The sequence below is a fragment of the Cebus imitator genome, unplaced genomic scaffold (genome assembly GCF_001604975.1).
Source record: "Cebus imitator isolate Cc_AM_T3 unplaced genomic scaffold, Cebus_imitator-1.0 Scaffold135, whole genome shotgun sequence".
Classification (NCBI taxonomy): domain Eukaryota; kingdom Metazoa; phylum Chordata; class Mammalia; order Primates; family Cebidae; genus Cebus; species Cebus imitator.
Window position 1 is genome coordinate 2,003,457 of NW_016107450.1, and position 18,026 is coordinate 2,021,482.

General features: G+C 43.8%; 1 protein-coding gene across 3 annotated transcripts in view; it reads right to left on the reverse strand.

The window, feature by feature from the left end:
- PGM1 (phosphoglucomutase 1) overlaps nt 1–17,637 on the reverse strand; it is a 69,224-nt gene extending 51,587 nt beyond the window's left edge. Inside the window, exon 1 of one of the 3 annotated variants that reach the window (XM_017541542.1) lies at nt 17,126–17,637. In XM_017541542.1, the coding sequence (XP_017397031.1) occupies nt 17,126–17,371 (246 nt within the window). In that variant the 5' untranslated portion in view covers nt 17,372–17,637. Of the gene's footprint in view, nt 1–16,717; nt 17,048–17,125 lie in introns of those variants that run through there. The other 2 variants (XM_017541544.1, XM_017541543.2) reach the window with 2 other exon arrangements.
- Between the last annotated feature and the right edge of the window lie 389 nt (nt 17,638–18,026).

The window sequence follows — 18,026 nt, forward strand, 5'->3', positions numbered from 1 at the left end:
GAGTGCAATGGCGTGATCTTGGCTCACTGCAACCTCCACCTCCCAGGTTAAACTATTCTCCCACCGCAGCCTCCCAAGTAGCTGGGATTACAGGCACACACCACCATGCCCAGCTAATTTTTTTGTATTTTTAGTAGAGATGGGGTTTCACCATGTTGGCCAGGCTGGTCTCGAACTTTAGACCTCAAGTAATCTGCCCACCTTGGCCTCCCAATGTGCTATGATTACAGACATGAGCCACCACGCCCGGCCTCTGATAGAGCCTTAATATGTTATTGGGCAAATACTTCAACCCAGTCCTCCTTACAGATAGCTTTTTAGGTTTGCAATCCTGTCTCCAAGATCCTCCCTTCCCTCAGGGCCATAAGAGACTTCCCAGACTGGGCCTTAGGATAATTCCCAGGACTGGGCCTTAGGCTGGCCTGTGTATAAAAGAAAGCCTCAGAGGTTAAGGGCCTGTGTGGTGGCAGCTGAGTCACTGGCGTTCTCCATCTTTCCTCCTGCAATGCTGGAGTTAGGATGAGTCTTACTTTACAGTCTAAGGCTGTGGTTTTACTCTCTACAAGGACCTCCTTCTTTTGCACATGCTGCTCTGTCTATATGGAATGTCCTCTTCATCACCCCATCACCCCATGTCTGTACTTTTTCCTGGTTTCCTTTTCATCATCCTTCAGGACTTGGATCTCCCCTGGGAAGCTTCCTCTGACCACCCCTGAGTGCTCCCCTCCCTGGGGCCCCTAATACACCCTAACGAGGCACTTCTCACACTATATTGAAATGTGGACTCGCAGAGACTTTTTATGCACTTCTACATGCCCCAAATGCAGAGCACTGTATTGAGCAATAAGAAAATGCTCAGTAAATGTTTGAGGGATGGAAAGCACCCCATCAAATCTTATTCAGGGAACTTTCTGGAGCAAGAGGACCCAACCAACTATTTATCAGAACCACTATCCTAAAACTACAAGGGGTAGACCTGGCATATAAACACCAAACACCACTTCCAGTACTTTAGCTACTCAGGATCAATTTTGCTTACTTTGGGGCTGGCTGCTGTGTTCTTTTGAGAAAACTGAGTATCAGGCTGATGACATATTAGTGAAAACATCAAGTTATATAGAACAGTTCTCTCCCCCCAGGCTCTATGCATGAAATGCTCTCTGTAAGAAAGACATTTCTGTTCTGAAATTTATAAGCTAACAGGTGGACAGCATCTTGACAGGTCATTGGCAAATCTGGGAAGAAGAGAAATTAAACTGAGGGAGTAATGGCTGGGAAACTTTTCGCAAGAAGTTTAAAATGTCTGTATTTCCCATCAAAACCCCCAACATATTATTTTAATTTCACAATAAGTAAAGAAGGAGTTCAAGCAATTTGCCCAAGATTAAACAGCTAATAACTAGCATATCCAGGAATCAAACTCAGATATCACATCAAAGATTATATATACTTTTAACATAAATTTTAACATAAAAGATGTAATTTTGATATGTCACTAAGATTCTCAAAACTGCATAATGCCTATTAACGATTTTTATTATTCTTTAGCACATCTGAGTTTTGGACTTTGAGAGAGTGAGACAAAACTATGTGTAGAGATTTGTTTTTGGCAGGAGGCTTAGATTAGTCCAGTGGGGTGACTTTCCTGAAGCAATAGTGGAGTTTCAAAAACAACCAAATAATTCATATTTAGGTTGCACCTTGGAGTTCACAAAACCTTTGTATGTGCATTATTTCATTCAATCCTCATAAAATTATCTGATATAGCAGATATTGGAATTAATCCCACTTTACTGGTGAGAAAAGTTTTAGATAAGCAAAATACATGATATTGTACAGTTAATTATGAAACTGAGATTTGAACCAAAGTCTCAAAGTCTTCACTTATAACCCACTACTATGAACTGAAGTTATATGGTAAAATTAGGTAGCCACCAAGTGGCCTGACTTCCATTTGGCATAACCCATTGTAAGTTGAAATATCATCAGTCAAAAATGCATTTGATCCACCTAACCTACCAAACATCATGGCCTAGCCTAGCCTACCTTAAATGTGCCCACAATACTTACCTTAGCCTACAGTTAGGAAAAACCATTGAACACAAAGCCTATTTTATAATAAAATGTTGGAAGATCTCATGCACTTTATTAAATACAGTGCCCTGTATTGTACATTATTGGTCATTTACCCTAATGACTGCATAGTAGACTGGGAATGTGGCTCGCTCCTCGAGTATCATCCATTTTGCTAGCCCGGGAAAAGATCAAAATCCAAAATCCGAAGTATAGTTTCTACTGAATGTGTATCACTTTTATACCATCGTAAAGTTGGGCAACTGTAATTCATCATTCCATGGTAAGTCAAGGACTGTCTGTTCTAGCATTCACACCATGTTGCTGTAACTATCCATGGAGTGCCTGTCTCCTCTACCAGCATGAGCACCCTAAGCACAAGGACTTTGTCTTACTCATCCTGTACCCCCAACCACTCTGCACAGTGCCTGGCACACAAAGAATGTTCATCAATGCTTGTCAAATGAACACATCCACATGTCACGGGAGGTTTCCAGAAATGCCAGCATACATTTCTTGCAGCTTCCCATCTGCAGCACGACATTGACCTAGGCCCATAACCATTCCACAGATCCATCCTGAAATACCCATCCTTAGCTAGCCACTGCTGGCTCGTGACTCAAACCAGGTGAAGGTCTCAGATCAATGGGCCTGTGGCTGAGATTTACAGCAACCGTGAACCTCTGACTGACAGATAAAGTCCAAGGGATAACATGTGGACAGAGGCAGGATAGGATAGCCAAACAGTGAGGGTGGTAGGAGGCACGAAGACCCTGCCCAGGCACATCTTCTTGTCCCCTCCCTCTGCCCTCCAAAGGTCTCAGTATTTGGAATAATCATGATAATCATTAGAATCATCAGAATCTCCTCTTTACTAACCACTTACAATGTCAGGCCCCACAGTAAATGCTTCACAGATTTTATTTCATCCTCACAAGAATCTTTCAAGGGAGATATTATGTATGATTACTCTTCTGAATACCACATCTACACATGGAGGAGCTTGTCTATGGTGAACTGTGGGGTAAGTGTTTTTCTCATGGATTTGACCACCAAGAGGCTGGAGTGAACAGTGTGGCCCAGCCCAGAGAAGAAGGTGGGCTTTCCTGACAGGTGCCAATCTTATCCCTGATTCCAACCGAGTTTTCTACACTTTTTCCCTTTCGGTTCATTTCAAAATCTTCCTTTAAAATGCACTTCGTCTTGTTCCACAGAATGCATTTTTCAAACTTCCCAAGGAGGTGGTATAACCTAATAGTTGTATTGCTAAATCAAAAGGCCTTTCCCTGTCCCCACCCAGTTATGCCATCCCAGATCCATTTTCTGGCATCTGAAGTCAGGGGACAATTTCACAAAGTTGAGGTGGGCACTAGCTTAGCATTTGGGTTTTAAGTTCTGTGGTTTAGAGCTGATAGGACTCTCTTCCTCAGTCAGGGTGGGGTATTTGGCCATTTTGTCTGTTTGTATTTTAACAAACCCTCCCATTTTGTAGGCTCCTAAATGCCTCACCAAAGCAGGTTTTCATGTTTACCAGAATGGAAGAGAACTGTATCCCCAGGCCACTGCGGTAGGCTGCAGAAAGCAGAATGCCAGACTCTCCCTCAGCAAGAGCTGTCTCCTAAACTCCTCTCTACAGGTCAGCATTCTTGAACAGTATAAAATATAGTAACTCTCTTTAAACAGTTATGCCAGAGTACATTCATCTCAATTAGCAATATCTCCTTCAAAACAATCGCCTTGGGAAACAACATATTTATTCAAACAATGCTAAAATCCCTCTAACTCTTTTAGCAAGGAGCTGTCTTTACTGTCTGTGGCACTTTCTTTGAAAGTCCTCAGTCATAACAAATTGCATCCTTTGAGAATAGATTTGAACTTTGGAAAAAGACAAAAATTGGCTGGAGCCATGTCTAATGAATAAAGTGGGTGATCAAATCTTGTTACATCATTTTAGGTGAAAAATGAGGCATGACTATAAAATAATGTGACTGGTTTTCCTAGGTGACCCATAAACCGACTGGCTGAAAGATAATTCCCAGAGAGGAGTTTCAAAATGCTTTGAGCACTAGACGCACCACTGGAGTGAGCACACAGTTCCCAGAGTGGCGACTTGGCAGGGTACGATACTAATTTGGATATATAAGTTCAAATACGTTTATTAAAAAAAAAGAAATCTGATTGCTTACCCTCATGAAAAAGAAGAAGCTATTCTCCTGGAGAAATGTTGCCTCCTTTTTTTTGACAGCTTGATCTGCTATGGACAGAGAGTTTGCTGAGAATGACACACTTATCTCCTGCAAAACGCCTTCACCGGGCACACCACCCATCCCAGGCACACTCGCCCATCCCAGGCTGGCCCTGAGCCCCCACGGCCATTCCTTTTTCCTTTTGTGTTAGCTTTTACAATATCTAATGGTGATTGTCTGGTTTTGTATGTGTCAACCTTCCCCATTCAACTGGAGGCTCCTTGCGAATGAGGACATCTTTAACTCTCCAGTGCTCAGGACAAGGTGCACAGAACCCTGGGATGCTAATTCTACTGCTCCTGACACAGCCCTCACTTTGTTTCTCATGCTCTTGTGGTTTTACTTGGTAAATGTAACTTCCCCTGTATGGTAATCAAACTGGACATTTGGTCCATGTAAATCTACCCACACAAACATAGAGACTGAAAGTAGGCTAACGGCTGCTTAAGGCTGAAGGGGTAGGGAAGCCAGGGAGATTAGCTGCTAATGTAAAGGGCTTCTTTTAGGATCATGGAAAGATCCTAACGTTAGATTGTGGTGATGGTTGTACAGTTCTGTGAATATACTATATTCAATAAAAAATATTGAATGATTCATTTTAAATGGGTAAATTATATGGTACATGAATTGTATCTCAATAAAGTAGTTTAAGATTCTTCCACAATGGCAATGTTGGTGCCTTGATTCCTTTCTAAAGCGGAGTTGGAATAACTGACAGCCAAGGTCTTTTCCAAAAATCTAGTTACCCATATAAAATTAAGTTCTGTCTTCTCTCTGTAACTCTGCCACCTAAAAATGACAGTGATTTTCACCAAATTTGGAAGGAGTGATTAGGATAGTATAAACTGTTGGTGTTGGTTGTTCCCCAACATCAATTCTCCATTTCATTTAGTTTGTCAAATCCCCAATGTTTAGCTTGACAGTTGACACCCAGGATAAGAATGATATTTTCCAGCCTCCCTTGCTGCTAGATGTAACCTTAGCTAAGTTTTGACTAACGGGACATGAGTGCAATAGATATGTTCAATTTCTGAGAAAGGTGTCCCTTCTCCATCTTTCTCTCCCTGCTGGTATGTTGGCTGGCATGAAGACGAGGTGGTGGGCAGCCATCCCGGAACTAAATAAGAGCAACACTCCAGGGAAGGCTGTGCAACACAAGAAAAGGGGCATGGGTCGCCTACATAATGGAGTCACACGCCAGCCCTGGACTGCCCACACCCAGTCTTTGAAAGGATGGGTTCTATTACTAACAATTTTTAAGTACTTTATTTGGGAACTCTGCTAACAACAGCCAAACCCACATTTTAACAGAAAAGTTGGTATTCTATACCAAAACAGAATCTAAAACATGTGGCATCGGCATGCTTTTTGTGTCAAAATCTGTTGCTTCTGATGGCATGGAAGGCAGACCACTGGCCAACCAAATTTGTAGCTCCAGGCAAATGGCTGGGAGAATTCAGAACATGAGTGCTTGTCGATTACCTCCTGCTACAATAAAGACAGGAGCTCAGGGAAGGGCTGGCCATTCTGCAGGCAGAAATAAAGGCAGGCTGGGCTCTGCTAAGGGAAGTTGTTTTTGACTGTGGCCTGCAAACAATGCTGCCCAAGTCCAGGAATTTGTGGCACTGCAGAGTTGAGATGACAACAATTTGTACAACCAAGTAAAATCAGATATATAGTAAGCAGCAGGCTTAGCAGAGAAGGCTGTGTCTAAAATCTTTCCCAGAGCCAGGTGCAATGGCTCACACCTGTAATCTTGACACTTTAAGAAACTGAGGTGGGTGAATCTCTTGAGCTCAGAAGTTGGAGACCAGCCTGGGCAACGTGGCAAAACCTCATCTCTACAAAAATACAAAAAATTAGCCAGGGGCGTGCCTATAGTCCCAGGCTTAGGCTGAGATGGGAGGATCGCTTGAGCCTGAGAATTCAAGGCTGCAGTGAGCCTGCACTCACCTGGATGACAGAGTGAGACAAAAAAATAAAAATAATAAATAAGATATTCCCCAGGATTTTCTGTCAGACAATGGGAACTAGCCCACCAGCAAAATCACATTAAGGATACTGCCTTCACACTAGCCTATCTTTTCCTACTGTCTCAAAGCAGCCATCAGTAATGGAGAAATCACAGGAGGGACAGAGCATCCAATAAATACAGGTCAAAGTTTTTAGGTTTAAAAAATATCTAGATGATAACTTTCACTGTGGTTACCAGCACATGGGACTGATCAGAATAGGCCAGAAGGCTACTAAATTTGTGAAGGTACTGTACAGTGAAAGAGCCACGAGCCTGGCCTGCAAAAGCCACCCTGCCTCTTAGCCTCCAATGTTCATCTGCAGGAAGCAGGTTACTTAAGTTGTACAGCCCCAAAAGGGCTTTTAGGGCCTACTCTCCAATGTCCACTGCTACATGAGCAGGTGGATAGAGAGTTCCTCCCTGAGGGTGGCACCGGGGTTTCCTGAGGACCTACTCGACTGCCGTGACAGGAGTGTGCATTCCCAGCCAGCACAATGTGACAACGTGAACACTATGGCTAGTTACAGCTCTACATATGTAAATATACAACTATACCTCCTCTCTTTACACACACACACACACACACACACACACGAGAGTTATGTAACTCCCTCCCTATATATAGTTACGTAGTTATGTAGTGGGGATGGAGGGCCTGATCATTTGTCTTTAAGTTTACACAAGGAGCCCCACATGGGCTTGATAGAGAGAACTATGCAACCCCCAGAGCTCATAAACACCGAGTACTGACTAGAGAACTGGAAGGAATTTGGGGTGCCTCCACTGGGAAGGAGTACTGTGTTTCATGGGCAGGAAGAACAACGGGCATGGCTGTCTTCATGGCCAAAGAAGTAGACCTTGGCACAGATTTCTAGTTTTCCTTCCCTTTCTTAAGGTAACAGAACCACTCATTTTCGGTGGGCCATATGCCTCTCAATATAGAGTCTACATTTTCAGCCCTTCTTGCAAGTAAATGTGGCCTGCATGATAGATCTAACCAATGGATTGTGAGCAGCAGTCAGGTATGCAATTTCCAGATTCTAAAGGGGAAAGGCACTTTGTTGCCCCATCTTTCCCCTGGGCCCAGTAGCTGAAACATGGATGTGGTGGTGGGAGCCGTCTGCAACCAGATAGAAAAGGGCAACACTTTCAAGACGGCAGAGCAACAGGACTGAAGACGCTGGGTCCCAACATGCTTGTCTTGGCCTGCTGACACTAGAATATGCCACAAGAGAGAAAAACATCTTGTTTAATCCACTGTTGTTTTGAGTCTCTGTTACAACAGTTGATTGAACCTATAAAATTGTACAAATTACTTACAGGCTATGTGGTGTACATTGAATTCGTTTTGGAAGGCACCTCAAACTATATTCTTTCAGAGTGGTCCAAACAGATCTGTAGAGGTAAGACCAAGCCTTGACAGGGAAATCTAACAGAGATTTCAAATATAAGCCAGGTAGAAAGGCAGAGGGCATAAATGCTCCAAGTTGCATGTGTTGAATCATGACTGAGATGATTCTCATATGTGCAACTCTCAGTAGCATCAGGAATGTGCAGTGTAGTCCCACTGTACAAGTACTTATCTTGCACAAATTTCACTATTGTATATAGAACTTCCAGAGAGACAAAAAAGAAAAGAGTGAGATTTAAACAGCATGGGCCATTCTGGCACAATTTCACACAGGGACCACATGCCCTTGCTCAGTCTTAGTCTCCTTGTGCTTCTTAAAGTATGAGCAACTTGAGTGCCCTTCTGCTATCTAAAGACACACCTGTTGTATTACATGTTGTTCTCCAACATGGTACTTTCCTATGGGACTTTAAGGATGACTTTGACTAAAGTTTCATCTTCCACTCGAACTCTAGGACCCTTCCCACTGTAAAATGCAATTTCCTGTATTAACTAGATGATAGTTAATGGCTTGCCCCATTGATCCTGGAGGCCATTTGGTTCTTAGGATTCTATTCTACTGCCTCAGTTTTTTTTTTTTTCGTGGAACATTTAAAGAAGAAAAACCAGTGTGCCTTGAGGTAGATTTTCCCTCTTCTTTTACACTGTGATTTCAGAAACCGGTTTTAACTCAAGCCAGTGGTGAGAAAAGTAGCTTCGACTTACATAGGAAGAACCGCATACCGCCCTACTCCACATGTTCATTTCCTGCTTAAAACTGTGCCCAAATTGGCATTATCCTCAGCTACTCTCAGTGGGAACCTGGTATTTGGAACATGGCCTAACATCTCTTACATTCTAGGAAGAGTGGGGGCAGTTCCCAGGCTCTTCTCCTGACTTTGTGTCCTGGGACACCTGAAAAGTTGTTGTAGACAGGAAATAAGGCCATGCATGTAGCAGTATCTTGTAAAATATAAAACATGAGGTATATTTTTAGTGCAGTTGCTCCTTGTAGAGTCTGGAACAAATGGAGCTGGGCGGCAGCAAGGGGAGCCTTCTCTTCAACATGCCAAATGGTCTCACTTCTGGTTCTGCCTGGAACATTCCTCTCTGCTCTTCACCTTCAGGTCTGGCTTTAGCTGTCACTTCCCCACTCCCTCTACCGGAACCAGCGCCTCCTCTGTGCCTTCCTAGCCTGCGTTGCCCACCTCCATCGCAGTGCTAATAGCACTGTGTGGCAGGTCTCTGGCTTCCAACACAAACCTTCACCTTAAGTCCCAAGCACGGGAGGAATGGGCCTGTATTTTTCTCTGCTGCATCCTAGGAGACCACCATAAAGTTTCACCAATTAGCTCATTTTGAGTTCCCTGCCAGTCTACAATCCTCACGCTTGTCAGTTTAGCCCCCAGATGGCTACGACACCATGCTGATTAAGCCCTCTGGACTCACACCATGTAGTGGCCATTTCAATTCACTCTTGAGCAACACAGATGCTCTGAGCATACTGGAGTACAATATCGGGGACTAATATTTGGTCAGAAGGACTTTTGTCACTTACCCCATAACCCTACACGTGGTGACCTGGGAAGAAAATACTTACTGGGTTGAATCAATCACACTCAAAGCAGCCAAGAACAAATCCACATATTAGTTGCCAAAATAAGCCATGTGGTATATATGGATAGGAAAACAAAATTTCACCTTCCCTGCATGCCCTTAATGGCAGTTTAAAAAGAAGAAACTAAACTTAAATCTGGGAAGGTTCTTGTATAGTACAGATGGTCACATCAACCTAGCATGGTATAGATTGGTATTTCCCAAAACTGTTCTGTTTGGGGTCCTTTTATAAACTCGCAAGACTTACATATTAAAGCTCTTGGGCACTTAACATTGCCCAAGCTGGTTTCTCCATGCTATTAACTAGGATATTATAACAATCCCCAGAACTACCTGCTCTGGGATATATTTATTTATGGAAAAGACCAAGCAGATGAAATATCAGAAGACTGGAGTGCCTGTTCCAACACCATTAGCATCTGGACAAGTCAACCAAATATTTCTGTCCTACCACCTATCGCATTTCATCCTTCAAAAACACTTTGGGGTACTCATGGAGAAGAAAAAGAAAATCTTTCCAATATAAACATAATTTTCCAAGTGTTTCTGATTCACGATTTAACCTTTATTGGCATAACTTAATTGTCATTCTCCATTGTGTTAATTCAGGGCTGTCTTTACGCCTTGAGGACTCAGCTCACTGGTGATTTGGAGAAGCTATGGGAAGGAGGACTTCCAACAGCTGAAGTTTAAAAAACAAAACCCAGCTTATATCCATCCACATATCCCAACACTAGGCACAGCCTTCTCACCCTTTCCAAACAACTCCCTATGCTGCCCCTTTGTGATTTATTTCCCCTTTGAGGACCCCAGGGGAGAAAAGTCTTCTCTACAGTCCTCCCAACTGATGCCCTCAGCTAGCCATCAATTACTTACTTAACATACTCAGGAGCCATTTTTCAAAGGTGGATCCCAACTGTGAGCACAGCTTCAAAGTCAACAGAATGACTGGCTACGGTCTGTGTGGGCCTCAAGAGAACTTGGAGGAGAATAAAGGTATCAGTTCAAACTTTCCTCTTTACTTTCTTAGAAGTGTAGCTCACTCAAATCACTCCCCTGAAAGCTCTTCTAAAGTCTGAAGGGGTCCAGACTATACACTGTGACATAAAAATTATTTTGAGCCGCAGTCATTTAAAAATAGACTTTTTACTAAACTCCTTCATCTGTCTTAAAAGCAGCGTGCCCCAAAGGAACTCTGAATTGTCACAACCAGGGAAGATTGACTCTTATTACCATAACTAAATAGACATTGGCATAAAACTATCACATATCCCACCTATTCTCTTAAGGGCCGATTTATCTTTCCTAAAGTCATGGTTTCCAGCAAATGCTCTTCTCCTCCTCCCCCTTCCCCTACTGAGATGATATATAGGCCCCCAAGTCTAACTGCCTCCTGTCATATTTTTCTATAAACTCCCACAAATGTCTTTTTGTTGCTAATTTGTCTTTGGCGTTTAATTTGCAAGCCCCAATATATAACCTAGGAGGGCAGATGAAAAGTTTTCCCCACCCTAGAGTCCAAGAGAGAAAAAAGTTATTGTTAAATATTTGATCAATGCTGGTAATACCTCTTATTATCCCAAGATAAATTTATAATATAATAATACTTATACTCCACATGTAACTTGTCATAGTATGTTGGGACCCTTCGTACAATAAATGTATGCTACATTTATTTATCTGGGGCATAATTTCACAACATTAAATGATTATATGTGTTTATCCTTTCCATCTAACTCTTCCTGTCTGGAAGTCTTTTCATGGATATCTGTATGGCTCACTACTTCACTTAATTCAGGTCTCTGCTCTCATGAGGTTTATTGGAGAGGGCTTCCCAATTGCTGCAATAAAAAGAGCAGCTCTAATGCTGTCCCCTTTTAGAGGGTTTTATTTTTCTTCAGAGAATTTATCCTCATTTGACACATATGTTTATCATCTGTCACCCTCAACTAGAACCCCACAGCTCTGTGGAGCAGAAACTCTGTTCAATTCACTGTTGTATACCTAGTACCCAGAACCTTGTAGGTGCTCAATAAATACTTAATGATTGAGTCACTCTTTCCAAGACAGTAGAGCACTCTTCCCTATGTTATCTTGTTTACAAAAACAAAACAAAAAACCCTTTATTTCAAAAAGAGAGAATGCTTTTCTTTGTATTCTACAAAATTGCATGAGTGTTAAATTTGATTAAAAAAGAAAGAAAGGAAAAAGATTTTTCAGCTAGAGCAAGAGATTTTTCTTGAAGCCAAGAAAGAGAAACTCCCAAGCCAGCTCATTTCAATATTTTATGTAACAAAGATTGTTAAGTGAGTAAATGCCTGGCTCTAAAAAAGAGTCCTCCCTATTCCCTCTTCCTCACCTCTCTCTGCAGGTCTCCCTCCTGAAAGGCGGCCCCATCTTCTAACACACACTATCTGCTCTTCAAGACATAATTGGTGTTTGGTGTAGGCATCTCTTCTTTCCCAATTTGAAATGTTCTCTCTCTCTGAACTCAGCACTTTCTCTAATTCTGTTCTTTGTATGTCTATGTGTTTCTTCTGTCTTATCTCCCCCATAAGATTCTATGCTCCTGGATGGAAAGGACCATAGCTTATCCATCCTGGCATTCATGCTGATTCAAAATCAGAAAGCATAAATAAGGGGAAAGCAATTGTTCAAAAGCCAACCAAAATCCATATATTATTTATTTATTTATTTATTTTTGAGACAGGGTCTTGCTGTCTCCCAGGCTGGAGTGCAGCGGTGCAATCACAGCTCATTGCAGCCTCGACCTCGCAGGCTGAATGTGATCCTCCTCCCTCAGTCTCTCAAGTAGCTGGGACCACAGGCGCCCACTACCACACCAGGCTAAGGTTTTGTATTTTGTAGAGAAGGGGTTTCACCATGTTGTCCAGGCTGGTTTCAAACTCCTGGGCTCAAGTGACCCACCTGCCTTGGCCTCCCAAAGTGCTGGGATTACAGGCATGAACCACCATGCCCAGCCCCACCATAATTTAAAAGCTGTTTTTGTTTTTGTTTTAAAAACAAACAAACATGGGGGTTACAGCATATTAAAAAGTGACTTGAAGATGTTTCTCTGCCAAGTCATCCCTGCCCCAAGGATATCAGGTTTAAAGTTAACATAGCAAGATGCCTCCACCTAACACCAACTACCTAAGAGTCCCCAAACCTTCCCCTTCCTGCTCAGTGTTCTTTCCTTTCCTTCTCAGAAAATCTGAACTATAACCAGAAACATGTTCCTTCAGCAGTGTTTGCGGCTGGACCTCATGAAAGCTCAGAAAAACGTGGTTCCCTTCAAGCGGGAGAGAGTGGAGTTCCTCCACTATCAGGCAAAGTTTGCAAAGTCCCGCTGGTTTGCTCGGAGAACATGAGACACTTCGCCTCTGGGTTACATGTTTGAGATCCATTTTGGTGCAGGCATCACCTGACACTAAAAAAGGATCATTTGTTTAGTGTGGAGGTTATTAACTTGGGATGCTTATACTCTCTGCCCCTACCTCAAGAGGTCCTTGGGTAGAATTCAATGGGGTCCATGAATAAGAATGACAAAATAAACAAAACAATCTTTATTTTCACTAATATCTAACTGAAATTTAGCATTTCCTTTTACTATAAATGTAGGAAACAAACCACAGTATTATTACTACTACTGCTACTGTTAGTACTACTACCTAGGAATTTATCAATAAAAATTATAGATATTTTCACATCCTATTATAGTTATCTCAAAATACTGAGATTGCAGATGTCTCAAAACGTCATTCATATTCACCACCACTCTGAAGTAAGGCAGTATTAGACCCTCCACGAATCCTGCTGTCAGTAAAGAAGCATGTATCTTGCTATATCACAAATCTGTTTTTTTTAATATTTTGATTATACTTTAATATAATTTTTCACGTCCTTTGTAATGCTTTGTATTTTGTTTTATTCACTTAAAAATAAAATTACTCTGCCTGGGAACAAAGACTTTGGGAGGCAAGGCCAAGGCAAGCAGATTGCTTGAGCTCAGGAGTTTGAGACCAGCCTGGGCAACTTGGTGAACCCCTATCTCTACAAAAAATACAAAACAATTAGTCACCTGTAGACCCCAGCTACTTGGGAGGCTGAGGTGGGATAATCAACTGAACCTGGGGGGATTGAGGCCGTGATCGCACCACTGTGCTCCAGTTTGGGAGACAGAGTAAGACCATCTCTCAAATTTTAAAAAATATATATTCGGAGAAGGGGCTCCATAGCTTCCACAAATGAGTAGCAAAGGAGTCTGTGACAAAAGAATCCCTGTGGCATGACAACAACAACAAATACCATGCTTACTCATAAGTTCCCATGAAGGCATTTATTTTATTTTGCTTAGGATGGTGATAAGTCATCCTTCAAAATATGCGCACATTCATTTACTTGTGAGTTTAAACTCTTCTCAATTTCTAATACTGGTCATTTGCAGATCATTAGACCCAGAAGTGATTTTTAGAGACCAGGAATAGTTTCAACTAGGGAATTCATTGGGATTCTCTTGGACTTTTCAGTAACATGGGCCAATAAATTCCTTTTTCACTTGGACTAATCCAAGTAAGGTTTTTGTCATTTGTACTCAGTTGGGTTCTGACTAACAAAGAACTCCTCTATATTGGTTGGGGTTGCTGAGAATTAGAAGAAGGTGGGAGACCATCTGGGCAGCTAATATCTGCATCAGGCTGGAATAGTGTCCTAATACCAGTAAAACGTTGATAACACACCTGTCATTCAAATAGTTTCCAAGTGAGAAAGGGCTGTAAATATGTTGTTTCATCTAATCCTTACAACAGGCTCTCGGGTATGTATTATCTTTCCCAATCTTTGCAGATGAAACAAAAAAGGATTAGAAATTAAATAACTTGCTCAAGTGAACAGCCCCCAACTCCCTCAATTTGCATTCATTCTACCAAGAATTCCTCCTACCTGACAAACCCACTTTGGGGAACTCCAACTCATTCTTTAAGACTCAATTCAACTACCACCCCTCTATGGAGCCTTCTACCCTTCATCTTCCTCTCCCAAGCACAGCTCTTCATGTTAAAAACACCTGGCACATCCCTCCATCACAACACCTGACACACTGTGCTGCCTGCTTACTCCTGTCTACTATCCCTCCCAGACTATGTCTTTCCCAAGGACAAAAATATTTTGTACCTCAAGTACAATGTCTGATACAAAGCAAGCACATAATAAATGTTTGATGTGAATAAATGTATTGGTCACCAGCTATATGCTGGCTTTAAATCAAGTGCTAGACTACAAAAGTGACTCACAGTTCAGAGCAAATGAACAAGGATTCGTTGAATACTACATAGCCCTAGGCATTGCAGATATAGGTAAAACACAGGCCTATCTTAAAGAAGCTTACTCTCTAGTGGGAGGCTGTGACATGTAAACAGATAATTTCACTATAATTTAATATATCTATTCTGGAAGCATCTATGGGAAAGGAGCACTTAATAGGTAAAGAAGAGTGGTGGGGATGAGGTGTCAAGAAAGCTTTCTGAAGATGCTATCTGGACTGAATCATACCACAAGCGGAAGAGTACCATATTTAAATCCCGGGTAAGTAGAGAGAGTGAACAAAATCAGAGAACAAGCTGAGCACAGACACCTAGGGAACAGTCAATGCGCAGCCCTTGAAGGAACTTCCAAAAAGCGTGGGTAGGATCAGGAGAGTAAGCAAGGCCAAGTGAGGAAGAACTTTACAAGAGTGCAATATCAGCAGTGCAAAATGCAGCAGAAAGGTCAAATAAGATAAGACCTAAAGTGTCTTCCATGGATTTAGCAACTGGCAAGTCACTAGTAATTTTGGCAAGAGCAATTCTAGTGGAGTAGCGGAGGGGGCAAAAGCCAGATTGCAGTGAAATGGCGAGTAAACTGGAGATGAGAATAAGAAATAGTGAATGCAGAAAGCTTTACAAAGGTTGGCTAAGAGAGAGAGGAACAATAGGGCAATGGCTAAAGAGTGATGAAGTTTTAAGAACTTTTTTTTTAAGTCTTAACTAATTCTTTCCTTCCCACCCCACACTACTTCCAAATGGACAAATTTCGATCTAGACACCTAAAATTCCCACTCTGCTGTAAGCTCCTTAAGGACAAGCCTTATGCCTGAATCATCCTTGTAGTCCACACATTTCTCTGAACATGGTATAGGCTCATGATCTGTTGAATGAATGAATGAATGAATGAATTAATGAAATGCAAATTCAGCATAGGTGGTAACTGGAAGACGAAGGGATCTCCTGGGATACAGCTATTGTTTGTTTGTTCTTCTTTCATGAGAATTTGTGCTTGTCTGAAAATTCAGGAGCACAAAGTAAACAAATCCAGGCCAACTTCCCTCACTGATGCTTATAAATGTTTGGCCCGGGGAGGCAGATGTAGATAAGGCGCAGTTTAGAGTTTGGAGCCTGGAAAACAAATCTTTGCGTTCAAGGGTCCCTTCATTCTCAGAAGCTTATCTATATTGGACTCTTAGAGCTGCCATTATAGTTTTTGCAAATTATTTAACCCACCTAAGCTTCAGTGTTCTCACTGGCAACTTGAAGACACCCATAATAGTATCTACCTTATAGGGCTTCGGGAGAATGAGACCCAGTAAATGAAGTGCTTACCATGGTGCTTGGCAAATAGTACTCAATGTCAATAAAATAAGACAAAGTACTATTAAAATGAATAAAAATTTCATTTTTATGAAATTTTAATTTCATAAAAATTTCAGGGATGCGTTCCAGGAAAATTGGGCATCAGTCAAATCTCAAAGTATAGAAAGAAAAGTTGGTCCTCAGAACGCCTTAGAAATGTTTTACAAAAGTGAGTGAATAGCCCCAACTTATCAATCTTACAAATCCACATTTTCATATATCAGATTTACTGAAAAACCTTTTTCAAAAGTTTCACCTAACCGAGTGGACCCGCCCAATCAAGTCAGTTAACGTTCCTTGGCTGGGGGCAGACCAAGGTGTTGCGTGATTTTCCTGGCCTGCCACGACTGCTTGCTTGCGCAAGGGTGCCTTTGGGTATGTTGTTGCCATTCTAATGAAAATTCAGCTCCAGCCCCGTCCGTGGAACAGACCACATGGCAAAGGCCAGATTTTCCAAAAGCCTGCGCCCCAACAAGAAAGGCCGCACAAAGGGCAGGAGTTCGCAACCAAGGCAAACTAGGGGGCGGGGAGAGAAGCTTGGCACCCGCCTGCTCAGATCTCCGGCCTGACGCCCCAGGGGGATGGGTCCTCTCGCCACCCTTGCCCCACAGTGTCAGGCTACAAGCCAGCGGGAAACGCCAGTCCCAGCCGAGAATAGCAGGGGACCGGGCGGGATGCGAGGAGGCTCTGGGCGAGGCAGCCGCCGTCTAACCTTTCCTGCTTAAGAGGACAGCACTCTGCGCGGTAACCGTATCTTCCAAGGCGGCAGGGTTAAGGGAAATGTCAGAGGCCTCTAGAGGGGCGGGGGACAGGGAGAGGGAAGGCTCAGGCCGGAGGCGGAGGGTCGGGCGGGCCTCCCAAGGTCAAGCCCGGCTCCGCACCTCCTCACCCTTGGGGAGTCAGGCGGGCAGCTCTGCCGGGGCCCGTAGCCGCTTTCCCCTACCCGGAGACTTCCGTCGGGCCTCCAGGCGAGAAGAGTGAGCGCGGAGGAGGAGGAGCGGGAGGTGGAGACCCGGCCGCCGCGCACGGAAGCGGCCAGCCCCGAGCGAGGGAGGGCGCCGTGGGCCTCACGTCGCACACGCGCCAGGGCGTACAGCGGCGCGGGGCGCGCAACCCTTACCCCGTTGGCGGCGGCAATGCGGGCAATGAGCTGGATGGCCTCCTTCATGTAGAACCGGCCGTCCCCGCCCACCACCAGCGTGGCCTCCTGCCGCTGCGCCGGCTCCACGGTGGAGATGATACTCTGGATGAAGTTCTCCGCGTAGTTGGCGCTGCTCTGAAACACCTTCACCCGCTTCCGCAGCCCGCTGGTGCCCGGCTTCTGGTCCGGGTACGCCTGGGTCTTCACCGTCACGATCTTCACCATGGTGGCGACTCGCTGCCGGGGTTCGGAGCGGCGTTCTCGGCTGGCGGAGGGGCGGCCGCTGACCGACCTGCAGCTGCTCTGGAGTGAGGGCGTCGCGGGTGGGAGCTACGCCGCGCTCTGTGCCTGCGCTCGGCCCTCCTCCTTAAAGGGACAGGGGACTGGGCCCTCCCTCCGCGCCAGCCTACCTCCAGGCAGGTCCGGCGGGAGGGGAAAGGGGAGCGCCCATCGCTAGGCCTCCGGTGAAATGGGTGGAGCCTTACTGATTTACTCTTGGCTTCGGAATCCAATCCACTATGAAAAGAGGCCCGCAACTCCTCCCTTAAGTGTTTGGGCAGAGGTTGGGGTAGGAACCTGGTCATAGGGCAAGGACGTTAGGCAGAGTGGAAAAAAGTTAGAGTAGAGTGATTTCCAGTGGTTTGCCGAGCGCTTCGTGTGTAAATAGCTTTCTGGAAACCTGCTGGGAAGGACAGAAGTGCCAGCCCAGCTCGATTTCGTGACTCCTTATTCTATTTCTCCCTAAATATGAGGGCACTTGAGTTCGGTAAAGGAATTGACTCCAAAGGTCTGACGTGACTTACCGCTTTCCATGTGTTTCCTGCTGCACCGCACACTTGCCTACCATTGGTGACGGTGGGTATACAAATAGCTATGACTT